Raw genomic sequence first — 25,246 nt, 5'->3', positions numbered from 1 at the left:
TCATTTAGAAAATGAGACTTAGCCTTTATCGTCTAGAAGAAAGGAAGTTCTCAGACCATGACTAAAATAAATTTCCAAGATTTCAGGGCCTGATTATAAAGAACATATGTATTTACAGGAAATTCAGAAAATAAAATGATATGAAACATCACCATGTGGAGATAGCCACAGATGAGGATGGCGATCTCCAGATGATGATCTGTGCAAAAATATTCTCCTACTCTTTTCTTTTTGCATATGTTACTTTTTTAATAACACTTTTTCATTAAAAATGTTGGAGATTTATAATATTTTAATATACACACATACATTTGAAAACCACAAATAAAAATATAAATATTGCTTCTATTACACTGACCAAATGTAACCACTACATATATTTTTATGAATGAACTGTCATCCACTTTTCTATATTAATGTCTCTTTATATATACAGATAAATAATTACTGGCCGGGCGCGGTGGCTCAAGCCTGTAATCCCAGCACTTTGGGAGGCCGAGACGGGCGGATCACGAGGTCAGGAGTTCGAGACCATCCTGGCTCACATGGTGAAACCCCGTCTCTACTAAAAAATACGAAAAACTAGCCGGGCGAGGTGGCGGGCGCCTGTAGTCCCGGCTACTCGGGAGGCTGAGGCAGGAGAATGGCGTAAAAACCCGGGAGGCGGAGCTTGCAGTGAGCTGAGATCCGGCCACTGCACTCCAGCCTGGGCGACACAGCGAGACTCCGTCTCAAAAAAAAAATAAAAAATAAAAAAAAAATAATTACATGTGCATCTATCAGGATACATAAAAATATACTTCAGAAGTATAAATTTCACATAAAATATGGTTATACATATATATATTTTTACAATTGTGTACACATACACATACACCCTGATTTCTTCATTTGGTCCTCTTAGGAATGTCTTTCCAAATTAATAAAAATTTCTTGAGCTAGGAAAGAAAGTCATACTGAGGATGATAACACCTCTTTATTAACTGTGGGCCTCTGGACTATTACATGCATGAGACACCATTTTGTTGAAGCCCTTGCATTCTCAGGCCTCTTTGTCACAGCCTGTTAGTCTACACCCTAACTGATACAGGAGGTACAGAACTCTCCAGGCCCTCGGGAACTGCAGGCTTTCAAGAATACGGTGGGCAGTGCCCTAATAAACTCAAAAGCTGTAACGACCTCACTTTGCCTGCTTACCATGTTGTTGGACGTTTTTCTGCGTTCTCCTTCTTACTCTGGTCCAGCAATGCCCCCTCTTTTTTCCTTCAAACCAAAGAGAATAAAGTTAATTATGCAGAGGGATATTCTTTGAGTTTTATATGCCAGTAAGAGTAAAGGTTTTTTTTTCATACTTTGGTCCGCAGGAAGGGGGCAAAATACTTTAGGATCAGTGTAGCAGTGTGGAGGTTGAGTACAGAGTTATATTTTACCTCTGCATGAGCCTTGGGCCATGGGCTTGGGAGAGACTATAGGAGATGACCTTCCTTGAAACAAAATTTTTAATAGAAAATTAACTCTTGCTGGCACCTTAGAGTGAATGATAACTGCTGCTTCATGTTTCTTTTTCAAGTGTTTGTTGTGTAAATGCAAATGTGCAATGAGAAGGCATCCTCCTTGAAGCTGATGATGTTATAAATAATATTCTATATTGGAAGTTGGGAGATATTCTGAACTTGATGTAGTGAGTTTTCATTATGTAATTACATACTCATTATAGAATCCCTATATAATTTCATTAAATAATCTCAGCAGTGCCTCCACACTGTCAGCCCTACTTCAGGCTGCAGAGCAGCTGACTCCAGGAATACTGTTGTGACCCCAGAAACTCATCAGTGTCCTGAATCTGGCTGTCTGGACCATTTGCAGTCTGATGTGCCCTTTATCTGAAAAGTGACTCCACAGTGCACTGCCTTTCTGACTATCCCTCATCTCCTCCTGTCCGCACACTGTGGGAGGGCAGTAGGCTCACTGAAGGGAGCAACCCCCAGAAAGGGATCATCTCCTTCCTGGATAGTGACCAGGACAGAAGTGGTAGGGGTTGCAAGTGTTCTGTAGACCTATCTTGAAGATTCAGGATTCTGTTGCAACCATTCCTAAGGATGATGCCTCATCCTTTCCCCTACCAGCCTGGTGGGTATGGCCTTCAAAGAGCCTAGGGATACAGATTTAACTCCAGACACATTTTATGAAAATGCTTTTCCTCTACTATCTAATTTTGTAGATGGAAAGTCTAAGTGAGAAAAGGAGATGATTAGGATAAAAGATGAAGGTACAGCCACTGGAGTGGTATAGCAGATTTTGCAGCAGTGAAGCAAGAGCAAAAATCCAGACATCTAAAGAGGTATGGGAGAAAGAGGAGCATTGGTGATATCTGTCTTTCAGAAGAACCCAAGGATCCTTTATCCAGAAGGAAAATACCCTGCTCCAGTGCTCCCACCTCTGAGAATGCTGAGTCAGCCTCTCTGCACCAGCCTTGAGACGGCAGGGGCTGGGTCCAGCTTCTGAGGTCCCACACTGAACCCTCTAGACATTGTCCCTACCACTATTCTCAGTCATTTGTTAGAGGGGGGCTGCCACCTGGTTGGTGTCATGGACAAATAGGACAGATTGGACAGACTGTCCTCAAGCAGTTCCTCCAACATGCCCACCCTCTCCCTAGCCACACACACAAACAAATCAAGGATGAACAGAACTGGGAACTCCAAGGCTTATAGCCAGCCAGGAACCACATAGGAGACACTGTTCACCTTCCCCCTTACCAATGTACATACCACTCAAGGAAGCCCACTTTCCTTCTGGGAGCCCCACGTGTGCCCTGGGGATTGTACTTCTTGTATGAAAGCCAGGCACTAATTGCCTCCCTCATGTAAGGACTTGTACCTTAGAGGTGGTCATAAGGGACCTAAATCGTTTACAGTTTATGAAATGTGCGTGGGTACGGGTGTGTGTGTAGATATGGGGTCTCGCTATGTTGTCCAGGCTGGTTTTTGAACTCCTGACCTCAAGTGATCCTCCTGTATTGGCCTCCCAAAGTACTAGGATAACATGAGTGAGCCCCTGCACTGGGTCAAAATTTGTTAAATGTTGTAGGAAAAAAATTGAATGGATGTGGACTCATGGGTCCGACTATCAGAGTGACTGACCGGGTGGTGTCTTCATGGGGAAATTTGCCAGAAGCAAAAATGTGGGATGAATTTGGTGGAAGGCCATTCTCCATGGCATTTCTACATGCCTCAGAGTATCACTTCAAGGATATTTGAATAGCAAAGCAGTCTTGGAAGCTAGAGATCATGTAGCCTCCAGATTATAGGGTAAATGTATCCCTGACCACTATAAAATAGACAACATCTCCCTCCTTAGACATTTTCCAGAGGAGATGCCTCCAGAAGAGATTTGCTTAAGATCCCCAGAGGAGATTTGCTTAATATCCCCAGAGGAGAGTTGCTTAAATTCCAGCTAAAAAGATAATGTCTCCCTCAGAGGTAAGGTTTGGGTAGGTTTGCTATCAGTCCCCTTATAAGCCCATAGGTTTCCTCAGTGAAGCATTCTTCTACTGCAGCACACACCTGTGAGTGCAGCATCCACCTGGGCTTGCTCTGCACCATCCTTTTCATGGGTCTTGCGGGGAAAGAACTGATGTGTCTACTCTATATCCCAGCAATTTTGCTCCTAGGTATTTAAGCAAGAGATATGAAAAAACAGGAAGATTCCTACAAGAATGTGCTCAGCAGAGTTTTCATAATAGCAAAAAACTTTAAAAACTCGAGGTGTCCATCAATAGAATTATAAACAAAATTTGGTATATCCAGATAATGTACACTACTTAGCAATGAAAAAGAACAAACTACTGAGACATCCAACAATATGGATGAATCTTAAAAACATGCTGTGTGAAATAAATCCCACTCTAAAGAGGATATGCTATAAAACCTTATTTATATAAAGTTTTTAAAAACCCAAATTATCATAGTTAAAAAGAAGAGTAGTGATTGCCCTGATGGGTAGTGGGTGAGATATACCGGACAGGGCATAAGGAACCTTTCCAGGTGATGGTCATGTTCTGTATCTTGATAAGAATTTTGATGGTGCAGAAAAAGGCAGTTACAAGAACTCATCAAATGGTATACTTAATACTCATGCATTTCATTGTAAATTTTATCTTAAGAAAAGAATTCTAAATAAATATTGAACTCTAGTTAATGATACACATGCCAACGTATTTGAGGGGGAAGAGTGCTAATGTCTGCAGCCTTGAAATGTTTCAAACTTGACCACCAGTTAGTGAGTGGATAGAGAAATGCATAGATGAATAGAAAAGTGATAAAGCAGGAATGATACAATGTTAATTGTGAATCTATGTGAAAGTATATTGATGTTTAGTATACAATTCTCCCAAGTCTTCTGTATGCTTAAAATTTTCGTGATTAAATTTTAGGGGAAAAAAAGCTTTTAGAGAGAAAGGACAGAATATTTACCAAGAAGTTACAGTTAGTTACAATAAGAAAATAATTTTTATTAGCCACACCATAGATTCCAGAAAATAATATAGTAATCACTTTACTATACTGAGAAGAAATAAATTATTGACCTAGAAGTTTTAATGTAGCTAAGAAGTTCTATCAAAGTAAAGACAAAGTTGTACATCCAACACTTAGAGAGTTTACCACTTAGAGATCACTCACTAGAAAAAACAAAGAATTTACTTCAGCTAGACAAAAAGTGAAACCAAAGAAAAAAAACGATGGTGAGCATACAAAATAATTTTTTTAAATTAAGTAAATATCAACTGTAAAAATGATAACAGTTTCAAAATTTATAGTTAAAAATAAAATATTAAACAATAGCCAAAATGGTAGAAATGGGGTGTTCAGTTTGTAGTGAAACCATGATAAGCTCCAGCTCCTTGTCATCTTTTGGGATTGGGGCATAATTTAAAACATTACAGAAATTTTATCTTTAATTTCTAAATCAGCAGGGAGAAAGGGGAGAATATATAGTTTTATACCAATCCATTAGAAAGCAGGAAGGAGACACGAAAAACACAAATAAAGTATGGTCAACAATACCACAGAAGATATAGGTCCATATACATCTGGAATCTCAATAAATGTAAATAAATTTAAATTTACCTGTTAAGAAGCTAGGATTATCAGACAAAATTACAAAAGTTAAGTGCAGTTACAAGAGACATAAAAGAAAACTGAACAAGAGGGCATCACATAAAGTGAGTGAAAAATATTTTTAAAAAACCATAAAAGTTTGTGTAACAATGTTAGTACTCAGCCAAAGAGATTTTAAGGCAAAAGCATTAACAGGGATAAAGCAGAATGCTGTATAACGACAAAAGAAAAACATCCATTAAGAAGTTATAAATCATGAATAGCCCCAAAATATTTAAAGTAAAGCAACAAAATAAAGAGGAATTGGCAAATATACAACCATGTGCGAGAATTTAACACATTTGTATGCAAATCTGATGGAGCAAATAAAATTTAAATTACTGTGGACACGAATTTAAACAACAAAGTTGTGCTTGATAAAAAAGATACACATGGAGTGAAGCCAGAGCCTAACAAATAGTTCAAATGTACATTATTCTCAAGGGGCAGAAAACATTTACAAACATTGACCACACATTAGGTTGCCAAAAAAACAAAAAACACCTTAGTTTAGGGGTGGTATATGCCTGTATTGTCACTTATTTGGGAGTCTGAGGCAGGAGAATCACTTGAGCCCGGGAGTTTAAGCCATCCTGGAACACACAGTGAGGTCCCATCTTTTAAAAAACAAACCAGCAAAAAACAGATCAGCTGTTGTCAAGAACTAGAGAATGGAGAGACGAATACAAGTGGACTTTGGGGTGATGGAAATGATACATGTCATGATTGTGGAGGTATTTACATAACTGCACACATTTGTTAAAACAAATTTGATTATACCTTAAGGTGATGAATTTGTTTTATGTAAATTACAGTTCAATAAAGCAGATAAGAAAAGTAGACGTGTGGAACAGCTACATAAAGAAAATCCTGTTATTGGTGTCCTTATCAAAGATTACTTGAACATACATGCATGAGTTTATTTCTGGGTTCCCTATTCTATTGCATTGGCTTATGTGTGTTTTTATGCCACTACCATACTGTTTTGATTACTCTTGTTTTGCAACATAGTTTAAAATTAAACAGTATGATGCCTCCAGCTTTGTTTCTTTTTTTTTTTTTTCAAAATTACTTTGCCTATTTGGAGTCTTTTATGATTCAATACAAATTTTAGGATTCCTTTTACCTATTTCTGTGAAAAATGTCATTTAAATTTTGATAGAGATTTCATTGACTCTCCAGATCACTCTGGGTAATATGGACATTTTAACAATATTCTTCCAGTTCTTGAACATGAGATATCTTTCCATTTATTTGTATATGTTTCAATTTCTTTCATGAATGTCATAGTTTTCAGTGTGCGAATATTTCACCTCTTGTTAAATGGGTTCCTATTTTATTCTTTTTGTGGCTATTGTAAATGGGATTGTTTTCTTAATTTCTTTTTTGGATAGTTCATTGTTAGTGCATAGAAACACAACTGATCTTTGAATCCTGCAACTTTACTGAATTCATTTGTTAGCTCCAAGAGTTTTTTTATGAACTCTATAGTGTTTTCTACATAGAAGATCGTGTCACCTGCAAACAGAGACAATTTAACTTCTTTCCAATTTGGATGGCTTTTTTTTTCTTGCTTACTTGCTCTGACTAGGACTTACATCACTATACTGAATACAGATGTCAAGAAGGGGCATTTAATCTTGACAAGGGTGCCAAGAATAAATAATGGAGAAAAGATAATCTCTTCAATAAATGGTCCTAAGAAAACTGAATATCCACAAGCAAAAGAATGAAATTAGTAGCATTTTATCACAGTAGATCCTCTCAAATCCTGCTGCTGCTTTATCAACTAATATTTTCTAAATTCTTTGTTGTCATTTCAACAATGTTCACAGCATCTTCACCAGGTATAAATTCCATCTCAAGAAACTGCTTTCTTTGCTCATTCATAAGAAGCAACTCCTCATCCACTCAAGGTTTATCATGAGATTGCAGCAATTCAGTCATATCTTCAGGCTCCACTTCTAATTCTGGTTCTCTTGGCTGTTTCTGCCACATTTGCAATTACTTCTTCACTGATGTCTTGAGCCCTTCAAAGTCATCCATGAGGATTGTAATCAACTTCTTCTAAATTCCTGTTAATGTTGATATTTTGACCTCCTCTCATGAATCATGAATGTTCTTATGGCATGTAAAATGGTGAATCCTTTCCAGAAGTTTTCCAATTGACTTTGCCCAGATTCATCAGAGGAATCACTATGTATAGAGACAGTTATAGCATTACAACATGTAATTCTTAAATATTAAGACTTGCTAGTTGAAATTACTCTTCGATCCACGGGCTGCAGAATGGATGTTGTGTTATCAGGCATGGAAATAACATTAATCACCTGTACATCTCCATCAGAGCTCCTGGATGACTAGGTACACTGTCAATGAACAGTAATACTTTGAAAGGAATCTTTTTTTCTAAGGAGTATGTCTCAACAGTGGGTTTAAAAAATTCAGTAAATCATGCTGTAAACAGATGTGCTGTCATCTGGGCTTTATTCCAATTATACAGCACAGGCAGAGTAGACTTAGAATAATTCTTAAGGGCCCTAGGATTTTCAGAATGGTGAATGAGCATTGGCTTCAAGTGAAAGTCACCTGCTCCATTAGCCTCTAACAAGACACTCAGCCTGTCCCGTGGAGCTTTGAAGCCAGGCATTGACTTCTCCTCTGTAGCTATGACAGTTCTAGATGGCATCTTCTTCCAATAAAAGGCTGTTTAGTCTACACTGTAAAACTGTTGTTTAGTGTAGCCACCTTCATCTATGATCTTGGCTAGATCTTCTGGACAACCTTCTGTAGCTTCTACATCAGCATTTGTTGCTTCACCTTGCTCTTTAATGTTATGAGACAGCTTCTTTCCTTCAACCTCAGGAACCAACATCAGCTAGTCACAAACTTTTCTTATGCAGCTTCCCACATCTTTCAGCCTTTATAGAATGGAAGAGAGTTTAGGCCTCACTCTGGATTAAGGTTTCGCTTAAGGGAATGTTGTAGCTGGTTGGATCTTCTATCCAGATCACTCATACTTTCTCCATATCAGCAATAAGTCTGTTCCACTTTCTTATCATTCATGTGTTCACTGGAGTAGCACTTCATAACTTGGCTAATTGTTTGCTGCAATAGGCCTAGTTTTCAGCCTATCTTGGCTTTTGACATGGCTTCCTAACTAAGCCTCATCATTTCTAGCTTTTTATTTAAAGTGAGACACATGTGACTCTTCCTTTAACTTGAGCCTTTAGAGGCCATTGTAGGATTATTAATTGACTTAATTTCCATATTTCTTTTTTTTTTTTTTGGTCTCAGGAAAGAGGAAAGTCCAAGAGAGGGAGAGAGACTGGGGAACAGCTGGTCAGTGAAGCAGCTGAAACACACACAACATTTGTTAGGTTTGCCATCTTATATGAACACAGTGTGTGGTGCCATAGCCAGTTAGAATAGTAACATCAAAGATCATTGTTGTCACCTTTCATACTACCATAATAGGAATAATAATAATAATAAAGTTTGAAATCTTGCGAGAATTACCAAAGTGTAACAGAGACACAAAATGAGCACATGTTGTTGGAAAAAGGGCACCAATAGACTTTTTTTGACACAGGGTTGTCATAAACATTCAATTTGTAAAACTCACAATATTCTCAAAGTACAATAAAGCGAAGTGCAATCAAATGAGATGTGCCTGTACCACAAAGAAACCTAAAAGAATAACATCAAATATGACAACACACATAGGTGACATTCAGTATATGTCACATATAAGTATTCTTGTTGTCCTAAAGCATGGGGAAAAAAAGACAACACAGTGGCAAAATATAAGTTCCAAGCACTCATAGAAGAAAAAGTAAAAATGGCCAACAGCAAATGAAGAATGCTCAGCTGCACCAAAAATGAAAGCAATGCAAGTTAAAATAGGAATGAAATAAAACTTTTTTTACAGTTAAGTTGGCAAGATATTAAATGTTTATAATATCTACTGCATGTTATATTGATTTAAAGAGAAATGTAATGGTTTAAATGTATTCATTTAGATATATTACATAATTCTAAATGTGCTAATAAAACATAGAAAAAAATGGGAATATGTACAGCAAAGCTTATAGGGAGTACGTATTTTAAAATCAGGAAAAAAAACAGCATAAAAGTGTAAGTAATTTGAAAAAATATAACTTGTTTAGAAGATCGAATATAACCATATAGGGTGAATTTTTTTTTTTTTTTTGGTCTTACGAAAGGTATTGCTGCTGTAATAAATTACCATAAACTTAGTGACCAAAAAAATCACAAATTCATGGTCTTATAATTCTGTGGGTTAGACATCTGACATGTACCTCACAGGGCTAAAATCAATCAAGGTGTCTGCAGGGCTTTGCTCCTTTCTGGAGGCCACAGAGGAGCCTTTTCCAGCTTCGGAAAGTTGACCACATTCCTTAGTTGATGGACCCCTGCATCCATCTCCACATCCAACTCTATTCTCTCTGACCATTCTTCCATAGTCACACGTCCCTCTCTTGACAGGAGGATATGTTCTCTGACTTTAGGGGCCCATGCGATCTTACCTCAAGCTCCTTAACTTAATCACATCTTCAAAGTCCCTTTTGCCATGTAAAGTAACAGATTAGAGGTTCTAGGAGATAGGACATGGACATCTTTGTTTCTCTTGGTACAAAACCCTCAAGAATCTTACGGATCTCCTGCATTTATCATGGGGATTTCCTCCATCAGACATGAAGCTTCCCCACAGATCTTTCCTAGAAATTCACACATCTATTTTTTTTTATATTTTAAGTTCAAGGATATATGTGCAGGTTTGTTATATAGGTAAACATGTGTCATGGGTGTTTGTTATACAGATTATTTCATCACTCAGGTATTAAGCCTAATACCCATTAGTTATTTTTCCTGATCCTCTCCCTCCTCCAACCCTTCACCTTCTGATAGGCCTCAGTGTGTGTGGTTCCCCTCTATGTGTCCATGTATTCTCATCATTTCATTACCACTTATAAGTGAGAACATGTGGTGTTCGATTTCTGTTCCTGTATTAGTTTGCTAAGGATAATGGTCTCCAGCTCCATCCATGTCCCTGCAAAGCACATGATCTTATTCTTTTTTTTTTTAATGGCTGCACAGTATTCCATGGTGAATATGAACCACATTTTCTTTATCCAGTCTATCATTGCTGGACATTTAGGTTGATTCTATGTCTTTGCTATTGTGAACAGTGCTGCAATAAGCATACATGTGCATGTGTCTTTATAATAGAATGATTTATATTCCTTTGGGTATATACTCAGTAATAGGATTGCTGGGTCAAATAGTATTTCTGTCTGTAGGTCTTTGAGGAATTGCCACAGTGTCTTCCACAACCTTGTCAGTTGTAGTTTACAACTGACAAGGTTGAGCTAGTTTACACTCCCAGCAACAGTGTGTATAAGCATTCCTTTTTCTCCACAACCTTGTCAGTATCTGCTGTTTTTAGACCTTTTAACAATAGTCATTCTAACTGGTGTGAGATGGTATCTCCTTGTAGTTTTGATTTGGATTTCTCTAACGATCAGTGATGCTGAGCTTTTTTTCATATGATTGCTGGCTGCATGTATGTCTTCTCTTGAGAAGTATCTGTTGATGTCCTTTGCCCACTTTTTAATGGGGTTGTTTTTCTTGTAAATTTGTTTAAGTACCTTATAGATGCTGGATGTTAGATCTTCATCAGATGCATAGTTTGCAAAAATTTTCTCCCAGTCTGTAAGCTGTCTATTCACTCTGATGATAGCTTCTTTTGCTGTGCAGAAAGTCTTTAGTTTAATTAGATCCCATTTTTCAATTTTTGCTTTTATTGCAGTTGCTTTCGGCATCTTTGTCATGAACTCTTTGCCCATGCCTATCTCCTGAATGGTATTGCCTAGGTCATCTTCCAGGGTTTTTATAGTTTTGGGTTTTACATTTAATTCTTTAATCTGTCTTGAGATAATTTTTATATATGGTGTAAGGAAGGGGTCCAGTTTCAATTTTCTGTATACAGCTAGCTGATTATCCCAGTACCATGTACTGAATAAGGAAACCTTTTGCCATTGCTTGTTTTTGTCAGGTTTGTTGAAGATCAGATAGTTGTAGGTGTTTGGACTTATTTCTGGGTTCTCTTTTCTGTTCCACTGGGCTATGTGTCTGTTCTTGTACCAGTACCATGTTGATTTGGTTACTGTATTAGTCCGTTTTCACACTGTTGATAAAGACATACCCAAGCCTGGGTAATTTATACAGGAAAAAGAGTTTAATGGACTTACAGTTCCATGTGGCTGGGGAAGCCTCATAATCATGGTGGAAGACAAGAAGAAGCAAGTCACGTCTTACATGGATGACGGCAGGCAAAGAGACAGAGCTTATGAAGGGAAACTCCCCCTTATAAAACTATCAGATCTCATGAAGACATATTCACTATTATGAGAATAGCACAGGAAAAATCGGCCCCCATAATTCAACTACCTGCCACTGGGTCCCTCCCACAACACTTGGGAATTGTGGGAGATACAATTCAAGATGAGATTTGGGTGGGGACACAGCCAAACCATATCAGTTAATGTAGCCCTGTAGTATGGCTTGAAGTTGGGTAGCATGATGTCTCCAGCTTTGTTCTTTTTGCTTAGGATTGCCTTTGCTATTCAGGCTCTTTTTTGGTTCCATGTAAATTCTAAAATCATATTTTCTAGTTATGTGAGGAAAGTCAATGTTAGCTTAATGGCAATAGCATTGAATTTATAAATTGCTTTGGGCAGTATGGCCATTTAAAAATGATATTGATTCTTCCTGTCCATGAACATGGAATGTTTTTCCATTTGTTTGTGTCATCTCTCATTTCTTTGAACAGGATTTTAGTTCTCCTTGTAGAGATCTTTCACCTCCCTAATTAGCTGTATTTCTAGGTATTTTATTCTTTTTGTAGCAACACACATCTATTTTTGATTTCTGCTGAGATGGCTGAGGGACTCAAGAGTCACATGCCTCATGTCTTCAAATAACTTTTTATGTGAATGAATAATCTGACCTTTCACTACTTCCCAGGGAACTTGCAAAAAGTCTTGGTTGTCTCTATGAAGCACACGTCCCTGACAATGAATCTCCTTATTTTATTGTGTTTTTTGACCTGGATAGGCTGAGAATTTTCTAAATCATCAAGACTTCATTCTTTTTCATTTAACTGCTCTTCCTTCAATATACCTCTTCCCTCTTGCATTTTACTATAATTAGCAAAAGATACCACAACACACTATGATCACTGTATTTGGAAATCTCCTTAGCTATAGATCCAGAAAGTTCTGCTTTTCACATGAGTACAGGACAGGCCACTATATAATAAGGAGGCCTTTTCCACATCTTTCTTATGTCCTTCTGAGCCCTCACCAGTAACACTGTTAACCTCCATATTTTTACTAACAGTCTGCTCATGATGATCCAGGTCTTCTCTAATGCAATATAGGCTTTCTCTCTCATGTTATTTACTTCCTTCTCAGCCCTCACTAGCACAGTCTTTAGCATTCATGTTTCTACTAAGAACTACTCAGGGCAATATAGGCATAAAACTCTGGCATTAAAAACATATTTGTAACACCAAAAGCAAGTAAATTCTTATTTATTCTTACTTTTTTTCCTCTTGGGTTTTCCCAAAGTAGAGTTGTTTCCAATATCCACAGTATCTAGAAAATGACAAGTTGTAGTGAGGTAATAGAAATTAATAAATAAAAGTTACAGATTTTAGGACAATTTATACCACAGAAGGCTTGAGTTTATAAAGATGTTCAGATAATCATTCCTCTCTTTCTTCTAGGGGAATCAAAAACCCACTGAACTGAGAACTAGGAGTCTAGAATGGACCCTGGGTCTTCTATCAAAAATACGTGTTGGGCTAAGAAGAGTAGACCTGCTGTCTTTCCTCCTGACAATTAAGTACCAGGATTAGTTGTCTTTTGAGTGTGGCCTTTCTAAGTTGTAGCAAAGTGACACTATTATCTACCAGCAGAAGTTCACTGAGGTATCCTGGGCTTCATGGAAGATTGGGTGTAACTTAATATACTAATGCAATAAACAAGATAACTGCATTTCAAAGAGTATACTTCTATGACATCATCTATGTCTAATCAGCAGAGTCCATCCTCTTAAATATTACTTTATAGCTATCTCTTGCCTCCCTGCAGTTCCCCAAAGGCTCAGTTGAACCAAATGCAAAGAATAGGATTCTAGACAGACTGGAGCACCTACCTCCACCCTACTGGGGGTCTGTGGGGCCCACTGAGCCACCCCCATTCCACAGCCCTCAGACAGCCTTACCCATTGTGCCACATGCTTGATCACTTTCCATCTTTACTTCTGGGCCTCCTGGCACCTCTTCTGAGAAACACATGACACAGGAACACTTCTCATTTTCATATGCTGATTGCTCTGCTCCTGGGCCAAAATTGTGATTCATGAAGACTTTCAGTTTGACACAGTGACTCTCTTTTCTGCACCCTTGTTGCTCCCCTTCATTACTTTTTCCTCTGAAATCTTCTCCTTTCACTGCTCCTCCTTACATTTGATTCTTCCTTTAAGTCTATTTTTTTCTCCTCCTTTTTCTCTTTATCAGAACTCTGTTTCCGTTTTCACTATTTTTAAGTCATAATTACCTGATACATCATCATGTAGCAGGCTAGAAGCGAGCTCTTCTGATTCTCCTTCTTCATTCATTGGGTGATCTTCTAGTTCACCAGACACTAATGAGAAACAAGAAAATTACTGTCCAAGGATCCTGACACAGTGACCAGAGAAGAGTTTCTAGTGCTGTCATACTACAAACTGATATTCTGAGCTAAGATGAACTGTTCTCTGGAAAAAAATATACTTTCTCCAATAATCACATTTGACACTTAACAGAGCCATGCTCTCTCCATGTTATGCACCTCATCCTCCTTTTTTCTACTTTTATTTTCGTACTTGTAGTACTGAGAATAAAGCAAGAAAACTCTCATCATTCCAGAAAATACTACTGTTCTTTGACAATAGTAAAAAGCAACTATTTAAACTCATCCCAATTGGCCATTGACTACTTATATCACTAACCATATTTCTGAAAGCAAGCCCATCAGTGGCAGTTCTACATATCTGAAGCCCAGCCGTCAGCAACAGCCCCCTCCACAAAGCCTGCATTGATGGCCAAATGCTAAATTACTCATAAACACTCCTGTTTCTGAAGGTCTGGGGTCCCTAAACAATATGCTTCCTAAAACTCTATATAAAAATGCAGTTTCCATTTCTATAAAGACTGTGTCTTATAAGCACAGGGCCTCCTCCCACCAGATGCCTTGCTTGGCAAGGAATAAATCAGCTTTAAGTTTCAGTTAATGAGTACTAGCCTAGCCCTTCAAAAATTGGAGTTCCTGCCGAGATAATCTTGAAGATTCTTGCTGGGGAGTGTCCTGTGGGACCCTTGGATCCACAAGCATGAATCTCAGGCCACTGTGTCCATATCAGGCCATTTTTCTGATCTACTGCCAAGTGAATCTTTCTCAGAAACATCTTGAACCATCTGACTTGTTTCATTGAACTCTTAGTTCTGAATTTATCTTATTTAAAAATGGGCAGGGCATATAATTAGATAGAATTAGATATTTTGGGTTGGAAGTACACCACTTAGCAAACATTTTCTCAGTTAATGTGCTTATTTATTCACTACTTCATCTACTGTTACTTTTCTTTTGTCTTTTTTTTTTTTTTTTTTGAGACAGAATTTTGCTCTTGTTGCCCAGGCTGGAGTGCAATGGTACAATCTCGGCTCACTGCAACCTCCACCTCCCGGGTTCAAGTGATTCTCCTGTCTCAGCCTCCCAAAGTAGCTAGGATTACAGGTGCCCACTATCACACCTGGTTAATTTTTGTATTTTTAGTAGAGAGGAGGTTTCACCATGTTGGCCAGGCTGGTCTCGAACTCCTGACCTCAGGTGATCCACTCACCTCGGCCTCCCAAAGTGCTGGGATTATAAGTGTGAGCCACCGCACCCGACCTCTTCTGTCTATTTTTAAAAAGTCTTATCTCTGCTGGGCATGGTGGCTGACACCTGTAATAGGTCATATTACAGGCAGATTGCTTGAGCTCAGGAATTCCAGACCATCCTGGGCAACATAGCAAAACTCTACCAAAAAAAGTCTTATTTCATGTGTGTTTGTTCCTGATTTTCCTGTGCTTTCTGAATGTCAGAAGATAGTGATCCAAAGCAAACAGATGGTGGCCAAGGTCTGCTAAGTCCTCAATTCAAGCCAGCCCCCAAAACTAATGGATGTGGGTCCATTGGACAGTAGCCAAACTGTGCATGTTTGGCCACACTTTATCTTGAGTCCCTCATCAAAACCTTCATGAGGGCACCTAGTGTCTTGTCAATTTGTGAAAGAAAATCATTTTGTTTAGTATGCAATCTGGAGTCAACTACAATCATGTAATTAATCGTATGTTCCCTTTTCAGTTACTGCTTCATTCATGTGGAACACACCATTCACACTTGTACTGAAACATAGCAGCCTCTTTGCTGTTTGTCATGGGATTGTCTTTGCCAAAGCCATAATCTCCCCCTGACAAAAGTTTCACTTCCTCTGTATACTTTCATCATGATTCTAACTCTTGTACTTTTCTTAATAACTGGCAACATTTTCGCTAAAATGACTCTGGCTTACGATGGGAAAGTTTTGCCATGTCCAAAGTAAGTAACACATTTGACAAGTAGATCTATAAAAGAAGAGAAAAAAGTCACCAAATGTTCCCACGTCTCAACCAGTAACCCGTTACTTTCAGACCATTATCTGAGGAACACTCTTTTCAACAAAACCTCTATAAATGTAATAGGCAGGGATCTATTCTGCAAGTGGAACTACCAGATTAAAGGTTCAGAAGAAGGACTAATTTTAGAAGTCCTGGAAAATTCCCTGACACATGATCTATGTATAGTTGACCTGAACATTAGTATACCTACACTATGCATGATTTGAGATCTGCAAGCAATAAACAAAATAGGTATACCTCACTTCCCTGTACCTCCTAACTGGATTACTACGATCTCTTCAGTCTCACCTAAAGCCAAAATTTTTAATGTATTTATATTCAGCTTTGTTTAATGTCTCATTTGATAAATATTATTTGCTTGGGAAAATCAATGGCTCATCTGGACAGTTATTTTCTAGGAATTTCCTTGATGATAGGCAGAATTCTAAGATGGCCCCAAATATTTCTTTCCCTAATCCTGAGGACTGTGAACATGAGATATTACTTCCATAATTGGCAGAGCTGGCCTTAAGAAAGACTAACAGAGTGGATCTGGTCTAACCATATGAGCCTTTTAAGAGCAGGAAGTTTTCTCTAGCCAGCAGCAGAAGCGGAAGTCAGAGATTCAAAGAATGAGAAGGATTCCACACAAGATTGCTGACTTGAAGATGGAGTGGAGCTCCAGGAGCTAAGAGTGGTCCATGACCTCAGTTCAACAACCACGAGGAGCTGGATTATGTCAACAACCTGGGTGAGCTTGATTGCAAGATTTTTCTCAGAGCCTTCAGATAAGACTTCAGCTGGGCTGACATCTTAATTTCAGCCTAGGGAGACTCTAAGCAGGGAACTGAGTTGAGCCCACCCACACTTCTGCTGGCAGGACTGTGAGATAACAAGCAGGTATTGTAGTAAGCCACTACATTTGTGGTCATTTGTCATGCAGCAATGAAAAACGAACACAATGAAAATCCTCTTCTAAGTTTTAAATACAACCTAAGAGATACAAAGCTCAGACATGCACCTTCTCCGATCCGAGACATAGGTCACCTCTATTATACTCTACAGATCTGGATATTTCTTTTTTTTTTTTTTTTTTTTTTTTTGAGACGGAGTCTCGCTCTGTCGCCCAGGCTGGAGTGCTGTGGCCGGATCTCAGCTCACTGCAAGCTCCGCCTCCCGGGTTCCCGCCATTCTCCTGCCTCAGCCTCCCGAGTAGCTGGGACTACAGGCGCCGCCACCGCGCCCGGCTAGTTTTTTGTATTTTTTAGTAGAGACGGGGTTTCACTGGGTTAGCCAGGATGGTCTCGATCTCCTGACCTCGTGATCCGCCCGTCTCGGCCTCCCAAAGTGCTGGGATTACAGGCTTGAGCCACCGCGCCCGGCCAGATCTGGATATTTCTTAATCTATTCATTGAGTTGGGCAAAAATGGACACAAAACTTCTAAGGAAAAACTCCAATTCTGTAAAACAAACAAAATGAAACAAAACAAAAACTAGGCTATTTTCTCAGCCATAATCTATTGGCTGAGGAAATAATATTATATAAAGAAATGTTACAATGTCTCCAAAGTTTTCCAAGACCAGTGACTAAAGGAAAGATAAGAGGATTTCCAGGATTAACTGAGTCTTGAAGACAATGGCGGTCAATCTTTTCTGAAATACCAGGCCTCCCTACATTTGACCACATCAAATATCTTGGGGCCATTCTCATGGAACACACAAATGGAACAGATCTTCATGATTGTAAAATACTCCTTCATCAATCACCTACACCGAATCCTCTATTATCACATTATCAGGAGACAGGTCTCCTGTCTCCCTTTCTCATTTATCATAATCCTTTTCTTTTATACGTACATAAAATTAGGCCATGGTTCGTGACCAGCCTGAGCAACATGACCCTCTGAAGGAAGCAGACTGCAACTGCAGGACCCAGGAGACCCTCCCTAAAACTGTGAGGGCCCCAACTACAGAAGCGGGAAAAGGAGACCCTCCTCTCCCAAACACACACCCCCACTGGAGAAGCTGAAGGTCTGTTTGCAGGAGAAGTTTCCAACTTTACCTGGAGCTGAGTCAATCTGAAGAGGTGAGTGAAATACAGGGGTAGAGGAAGCAGCTGAAAGGCCCTGGGAGCTGGCTGGGTCCCCTAGCAGGCCATTCCTGTCTGGCACCACAGGGATGCAACAGGAGAGGAGCAGGGATTAAAACTACACAGGGAGAAGCAAATGTCTAGCTGAACTTTGCAACAATTTGAACAGGAGTGAGAAGCCTCCTGCACCTCTTGTGAGGGTGCAAATCTGGTATGCAGACTCCACAGGTGGGGAAGAACTAAGCCTTTTTCTTTTGCAGCTGTGAGGCAGATAGCCTGGGGCAGGTTTTCAAGCCTGAAAATGGTCTGGGGGCTGTTGGGGTGGGGCATGGTGGGAGTGAGTCTGGCCCTTTGGTTTGCTTGGGAGCTGGGTGAGGCCTGTGACTGCCAGCTTTCCCCCATTTCCTGGACAACCTGCATGACTCAGCAGAGGCATCCATAATCCTCCTAGGTACACAACTCCAGTGACACAGGAATCTCACCCCCACCCCCCACAGCAGCTGCAGCAAGACTTGCCCAAGGAGAGTCTTAGCTCAGACATGGCTAGCCCCTCCCCCACCTGATGGTTCTTCCTTATCCACCCTGGTAGCTGAAGACAAAGGGCACACAATCTTAGGAATTCACCACCGATTCCTTCCCATAAAACCACAGCTGATGTTCTCTGGAAAGCGCCACCTCCTGGCAGTAGGCCAACGAGCACAAAAATAGAGCTTTAAACCACCAAAGCTAAGGACCACCATGGAGTTCATTGCACCCCTGTCACCTCCAGCAGAACAGGCACTGGTATCCACAGCTGAGAGACCCATAGATGGTTCACATCACAGGACTCTGTGAAGACAACCCCTACCAGGAGCCTGGTAGGCTCGCTGGGTCACTAGACCTAGAAAAGAGACAACAATCATTGCAATTTGACTCACAGGAAGCCACATCCACAGAAAAAGGAGGAGAGTACTACATCAAGGGAACATCTCATGGGACAAAAGAATCTGAACAACAACCTTCAGTCCTAGACCCTTCCTCTGATAGAGCCTACTCAAATGAGAAGGAACCAGAAAACCAACCCTGGTAAGATAACAAAACAAGACTCTTTAACACACCCCAAAAATCACACTAGTTCGCCAGCAATGGATCCAAACCAAGAAGAAATCCCTGATTTACCCGGAAAAGAATTCAGGAGGTTAGTTATTAAGCTAATCAGGGAGGGACCAGAGAAAGGCAAAGCCCAGTGCAAGGAAATCCAAAATATGATACAAGAAGTGAAGGGAGAAATATTCAAGGAAATAGATAGCTTAAAGAAAATCAATAAAAAATTCAGGAAACTTTGGACACACTTTTGGAAATGTGAAATGCTCTGGAAAACCTCAGCAATAGAATTGAACAAATAGAAGAGAGAAATTCAGAGTTCAAAGACAAGATCTTTGAATTACCCCAATCCAACAAAGACAAAGTAAAAAGAATAAGAAAATATGAACAAAGCCTCCAAGAAGTCTGGGATTATGTTAAATGACCATACCTAAGAATAATCGGTGCTCCTGAGGAAGAAGAGAATTCTAAAAGCTTGGAAAACATATTTGGGGGAATAATTGAAGAAAACTTCCCTGGCCTTGCTAGAGACCTAGACATCCAAATACAAGAAGCACATAGAACACTAGAGAAATTCATCACAAAAAGATCTTCGCCTAGGCACATTGTCTTCAGGTTAACCAAATTTAAGACGAAGGAAAGAATCTTAAGAGCTGTGAGACCGAAGCACCAGGTAACCTCTAAAGGAGAATCTATCAGATTAACAGCAGATTTCTCAGCAGAGACCCTACAAGCTAGAAGGGATTGGGGCCCTAATCCCTTCTAGCTTGTCTGATAAACAATTATCAGACAAGTCTTTTGTATCCAGCAAAACTAAGCATCATGTATGAAGGAAAGATACAGTCTTTTTCAGACAAACAAATGCTGAGAGAATTAGCCATTACCACGCCACCACTACAAGAGCCACTAAAAGGAGCACTAAATATTGAAAAAAATCCTAGAAACACATCAAAACAGAACCTCTTTAAAGCATAAATCACACAGGACCTATAAAACAAAAATAAAATACAAATTTAAAAGTAAAAAAAAAAACAAAGCACACAGGCAACAAAAAGCACAATGAATGTAATTGTACCTCACATTTTAATACTAACATTGAATGTAAATGACCTCAGTGCTCCACTTAAAAGATACAGAACCACAGAACCGGTAAGAACTCACCAACCATCTGCTGCCTTCAGGAGACTCACCTAGCACATAAAGACTCACATAAACTTAAAGTAAAGGGGTGGAAAAAGGCATTTCATGCAAAAGGACACAAAAAGCAAGCAGGGGTAGCTATTCTTATATCAGACAAAACAAACTTTAAGGCAACAGCAGTTAAAAGAGACATGGAGGGACACTGTATAATGGTAAAAAGCCTTGTCCAACAGGAAAATATCACATTCTAAACATATATGCACCTAACACTGGAGCTCCCAAATTTATAAAACAATTACTAATAGACCTAAGAAATGAGATAGACAGCAACACAATAATAGTGGAGAACCTCAGTGCTCCACTGACAGCACTAGACAGGTCATCAAGACAGGAAGTCAACAATGAAACAATGGATTTAAACTATATCTTGGAACAAATGGATTTAACAGATATAGACAGAATATTTCATCCAACAGTCACAGAATATACATTCTATTCAAGAGCGCATGGAACTGTCTCTAAGATAGACCATATGATAGGCCATAAAATGAGCCTCAATAAATTTAACAAAATCGGAATTATATCAAGCAGTCTCTCAGATCACAGTGGAATAAAACTGGAAATCAACTCCAAGAGGAATCTCCAAAACCATGCAAATACATGAAAATTAAATAACCTGCTCCTGAATGAGCATTGGGTCAAAAATGAAATCAAGATGGAAATTAAAAAATTTTTCAAACTGAACGACAATCAAAACCTCTGGGATACAGCAAAGGTGGTGCTAAGAGTAAAGTTTATAGCCCTAAACACCTACATCAAAAAGACTGAAAGAGCACAAATTGACACTCTAAGGTCACACCTGAAGGAACTAGAGAAACAAGAACAAACCAAACCCAAACCCAGCAGAAGAAAGGAAATAACCAAGATCAGAGCAGAACTAAATGAAATTGAAACAAAAAAATACAAAAGATAAATGAAACAAAAGCTGGTTCTTTGAAAAGGTAAATAAAATTTATAGACCACTGGCAAAATTAACCAAGAGGAGAGAAAACCCAAATAACATCACTAAGAAATGAAACAGGAAATATTACAACTGACACTAGTGAAATACAAAAGGTCATTCAAGGCTACTATGAATACCTTTATGCACATAAACTAGAAAACATAGAAGAGATGGATAAATTCCTGGAAAAACACAATCCTCCTAGTATAAATCAGGAAGAATTAGATACCCTGAACAGATCAATAACAAGCAGCAAGACTGAAATGGTAATTTAAAAATTACCAACAAAAAAAAGTCCAGGATCAGACAAATTCACAGCAGAATTCCACCAAAGAATTGGTACCAATCCTTTTGACACTATTCCACAAGATAGAGAAAGAAGGAACCCCCCCTAATTCATTCTGTGAAGCCAGCATCACCCTAATACCAACAACAGGAAAGGACATAACCAAAAAAGAAAACTACAGGCTGATATCCTTGATGAACATAGATGCTAAAATCCTTAACAAAATACTCACCAACTGAATCCAACGACATATCAAAAAGATAATCCACCATGATCAAGTAGGTTTCATACCAGGGATGCAGGGATGGTTTAACATATGCAAGTCAATAAATGTGATACACCACATAAACAGAATTAAAAACAAAAATCACATGATCATTTCAACAGATGCAGAAAAAGCATTCAACAAAATCCAGCATCTCCTTATGATTAAAACTCTCAGCAAAATCAGCATACAAGGGACATACCTTAATGTAATAAAAGCCACCTATGACAAACCCACAGCCAACATAATACTAAATGTGGAAATGTTGAAAGCATTGCCTCTGAGAACTGAAACAAGACAAGGAAGCCCACTCTCACCACTCCTCTTCAACATAGTACTAGAAGTCCTAGCCAGAGCAATCAGACAAGAGAAAGAAATAAACGGCATCCAAATTGGTGAACAGGAAGTCAAACTGTCACCATTTGCTGATGATGTGACTGTTTACCCTGAAATCCCTAAGGACTCCCCAAAAGCTCCTAAACTGATAAAAGAATTCAGCAAAGCTTCTGGATACAAGGTTAATGTACACAAATCAGTAGCTTTTCTATACAACCACAGTGACCAAGCAGAGAATCAAATCAAGAACTCAACCCCTTTTACAATAGCTGCAAAAAAAGAAAAAAAACAAACTTAGGAATATACTGAACCAGGGAGTCAAAAGACCTCTATAAGGAAAACTACAAAATGTTGCTGAAGGAAATTATAGACACCATGAACAAATGAAAATGCATCCCATGCTTCATGGATGGGTAGAATCAATATTGTGAAAATGATCATACTGCCAAAAGCAATCACAAATTCAGTGCAATCCCCATCAAAATACTACCATTTTCTTCACAGAATTAGAAAAAACAATTCTAAAATTCACATGGAACCAAAAAAGAGCCCACAAAGCCAAAGCAAGACTAAGCAAAAAGAACAAATCTAGAGGCATCACACAACATGATTTCAAACTATACTATAAGGCCATAATCACCAAAACAGTGTGGTACTGGTACAAAAATAGACACATAGACCAATGGAACAGAATAGAGAACCCAGAAATAAACCCAAATACTTACAGCCAACTGATCTTTGACAAAGCAAACAAACCATAAAGTGAGGAAAAGACACCCTATTCAACAAATGGTGCTGGGATAATTGGCAAGCCACATGTAGGAGAATGAAACTGGATCCTCATCTCTCACCTTATACAAAAATCAACTCAAGATGGATCAAAGACTTAAATCTAAGACCTGAAACTACAAAAATTCTAGAAGATAACATCAGAAAAACCCTTCTAACCATTGGCTTAGGCAAGGCTTTCATGACCAAGAACCCAAAAGCAAATACAAGAATAACAAAGATAAGTAGCTGGGACTTAATTAAACCTAAGCACTTTTGCATGGCAAAAGGAACAGTCAGCGGAGTAAACAGACAACCCACAGAGTGGGAGAAAATCTTCACAATCTATACATCTGACAAAAGACTAATATCCAGAATCTACAATGAACTTAAATCAGTAAGAAAAAAAAAACAAACAATCCCATCAAAAAGTGAGCTAAGGGCATGAATGGACAACTCTCAAAAGAAGATATACAAATGGCCAACAAACATATGAAAAAATTGCTCAGCATCACCAACGACCAGGGAAATGCAAATCAAAACCACAATGTGATACCACCTCACTTCTGTAAGAATGGCCATAATCAAAAAATCAAAAAACAGTAGATGCTGACGTGGATGCAGTGAACAGGGAACACTTCTACACTGCTGGTGGGAATGTAAACTAGTACAGCTGCTATGGAAAACAGTGTGGCGATTCCTTGAAGAACTAAAAATAGAACTACCATTTGATCCAGCAATCCCACTACTGGGTATCTACCCAGAGGAAAAGAAGTCATTATTCGAAAAAGATACTTGAACACGCATGTTTATAGCAGCACAATTCACAACTGCAAAATTGTGGAGCCAACCCAAATGCCCACCAATTAATGAGTGGATAAAGAAACTGTGATATATATGTGTATGATAATTGAAAGTCCCTACACTTCTATGAAAACTCATTATTGTTTGGCCATGTGGTCAATAACAACCAGAATCATCCCAATTAATCAACAACAGCTTCTGGCCAGTACACAGGCCTCTGAAAGCCAGCCAACCATTCACTTCCCCATGCTTCTGAAAGTCAGCCAGTTAGTAACAGCCACACTCCAGTGACCTGCTTTCACTAAAAGTCAGCTAACCACTAACAAATCTCACTTCTGAAGGCCACCAGTCACCAAGATCCACACTTCCACAAACGTTCTCTGGTCAGAGAAACTGACCCACAAGTGCAACTGTCCCTTAATTGAACAATAAATTCAGCCTTTTGTTTGAGATTAAGTGGTAGCCCCTTGTTTTTTCTTTTTTTCTTCTGAAATGGAGTCTTGTCTGTCACCAGACTGGAGTGCAGTGGTGTGATCTCAGCTGACTGCAACCTCCACATCCCGGGTTCAAGCAATTCTCTTGTTTCAGTCTCCCGAGAAGCTGGGACTACAGGTGTGCTTGACCACACCCAGCTAATTTTTGTATTTTTAGTAGAGATAGGGTTTTGCCATGTTGGCCAGGCTGGCCTTGAACTCCTGACCTCAAGTGATCCACCTGCCTTGGCCTCCCAAAGTGCTGGGATTACAGGGTGACCCACCGCACCCAGCCTAGGCGGTAGCCCCTTCTACTAGTGATATCTTTTTATTATTACTCTGTGAAGGCATCTGTGGTTCTTTCTGGCTTTCTGGACTTTCTCCTCTTAACATCTCCTCTCCCTTACTGTTTTTTCCTCCTTCAGTGATGTGCTACATATGCTTTTCGTATTGCCTCCCTGTTTCACTTTTCTGGCCCTATTTTTCTGGATATCTCCTATCTCGTATTGTAGATTACATTCAAGTATTTTCCAACTCTTGATAATGTTTCCTCATCTCTCCCTAATCTTTCTTTATTTGTTAAATAAGAGTATCTTTCCATTGAACCCTGGGAGAGTCTCTTGGATTCCTAAAAACCCTTTGGGCATCCACATTGGACTCAGACTATGGGACCCCACCCCAACCCATGCCCACTCATAGAACTGAAAGCCTGTAAGCAGTCATGCAGGACACTGGTCTCTGCTCTTTCTTTTTTCTTGAGTCTCATCAAACACCCGTGTCACATGCACTTCTGTGTTTCTGGCTCCTCAAAACAGCAATAACAGCACCTTCCCTATCTAAGTCTTGAGGATTTTGTGGGTAAAATTATAACACTTATCAGAGTACTCTGAAAAAACACTGCATGATCCAATGACAAAATGGGGAGTACTGGTCAAAAACAGCATTTAGTCTCATAAATAGTTGATCTAAATTCTGCCAGTTAGATGGTAGAATACCATTACACTGAAGGCTTTGTCAAGTTTGTGAAAAAATGATTAAAAGTATCTACCAGCAGAGGAATGACAACCTT

At 39.1% G+C, this 25,246-nt stretch overlaps 1 protein-coding gene across 27 annotated transcripts in view; it reads right to left on the bottom strand.

Annotated features, from left to right (window-relative positions):
• SP140 (SP140 nuclear body protein) overlaps positions 1-25,246 on the bottom strand; it is a 92,618-nt gene that overhangs the window by 36,064 nt on the left and 31,308 nt on the right. For all 27 annotated transcript variants that reach the window (XM_031651564.1, XM_031651579.1, XM_031651570.1 and 24 more), the window contains 4 exons: positions 13,808-13,894; positions 13,473-13,589; positions 12,788-12,841; positions 1,198-1,263 (listed from right to left, as the gene is read on the bottom strand). In XM_031651564.1, coding sequence (XP_031507424.1) covers positions 1,198-1,263; positions 12,788-12,841; positions 13,473-13,589; positions 13,808-13,894 — 324 coding nt within the window. The remainder of the gene's footprint in view (positions 1-1,197; positions 1,264-12,787; positions 12,842-13,472; positions 13,590-13,807; positions 13,895-25,246) is intronic.

Source organism: Papio anubis, chromosome 10 (assembly GCF_008728515.1).
Source record: "Papio anubis isolate 15944 chromosome 10, Panubis1.0, whole genome shotgun sequence".
In the NCBI taxonomy this organism is placed as follows: Eukaryota; Metazoa; Chordata; class Mammalia; order Primates; family Cercopithecidae; genus Papio; species Papio anubis.
Note: the sequence above shows the minus strand (reverse complement) of the source record. Positions and strands in the feature narration are given on the sequence as shown.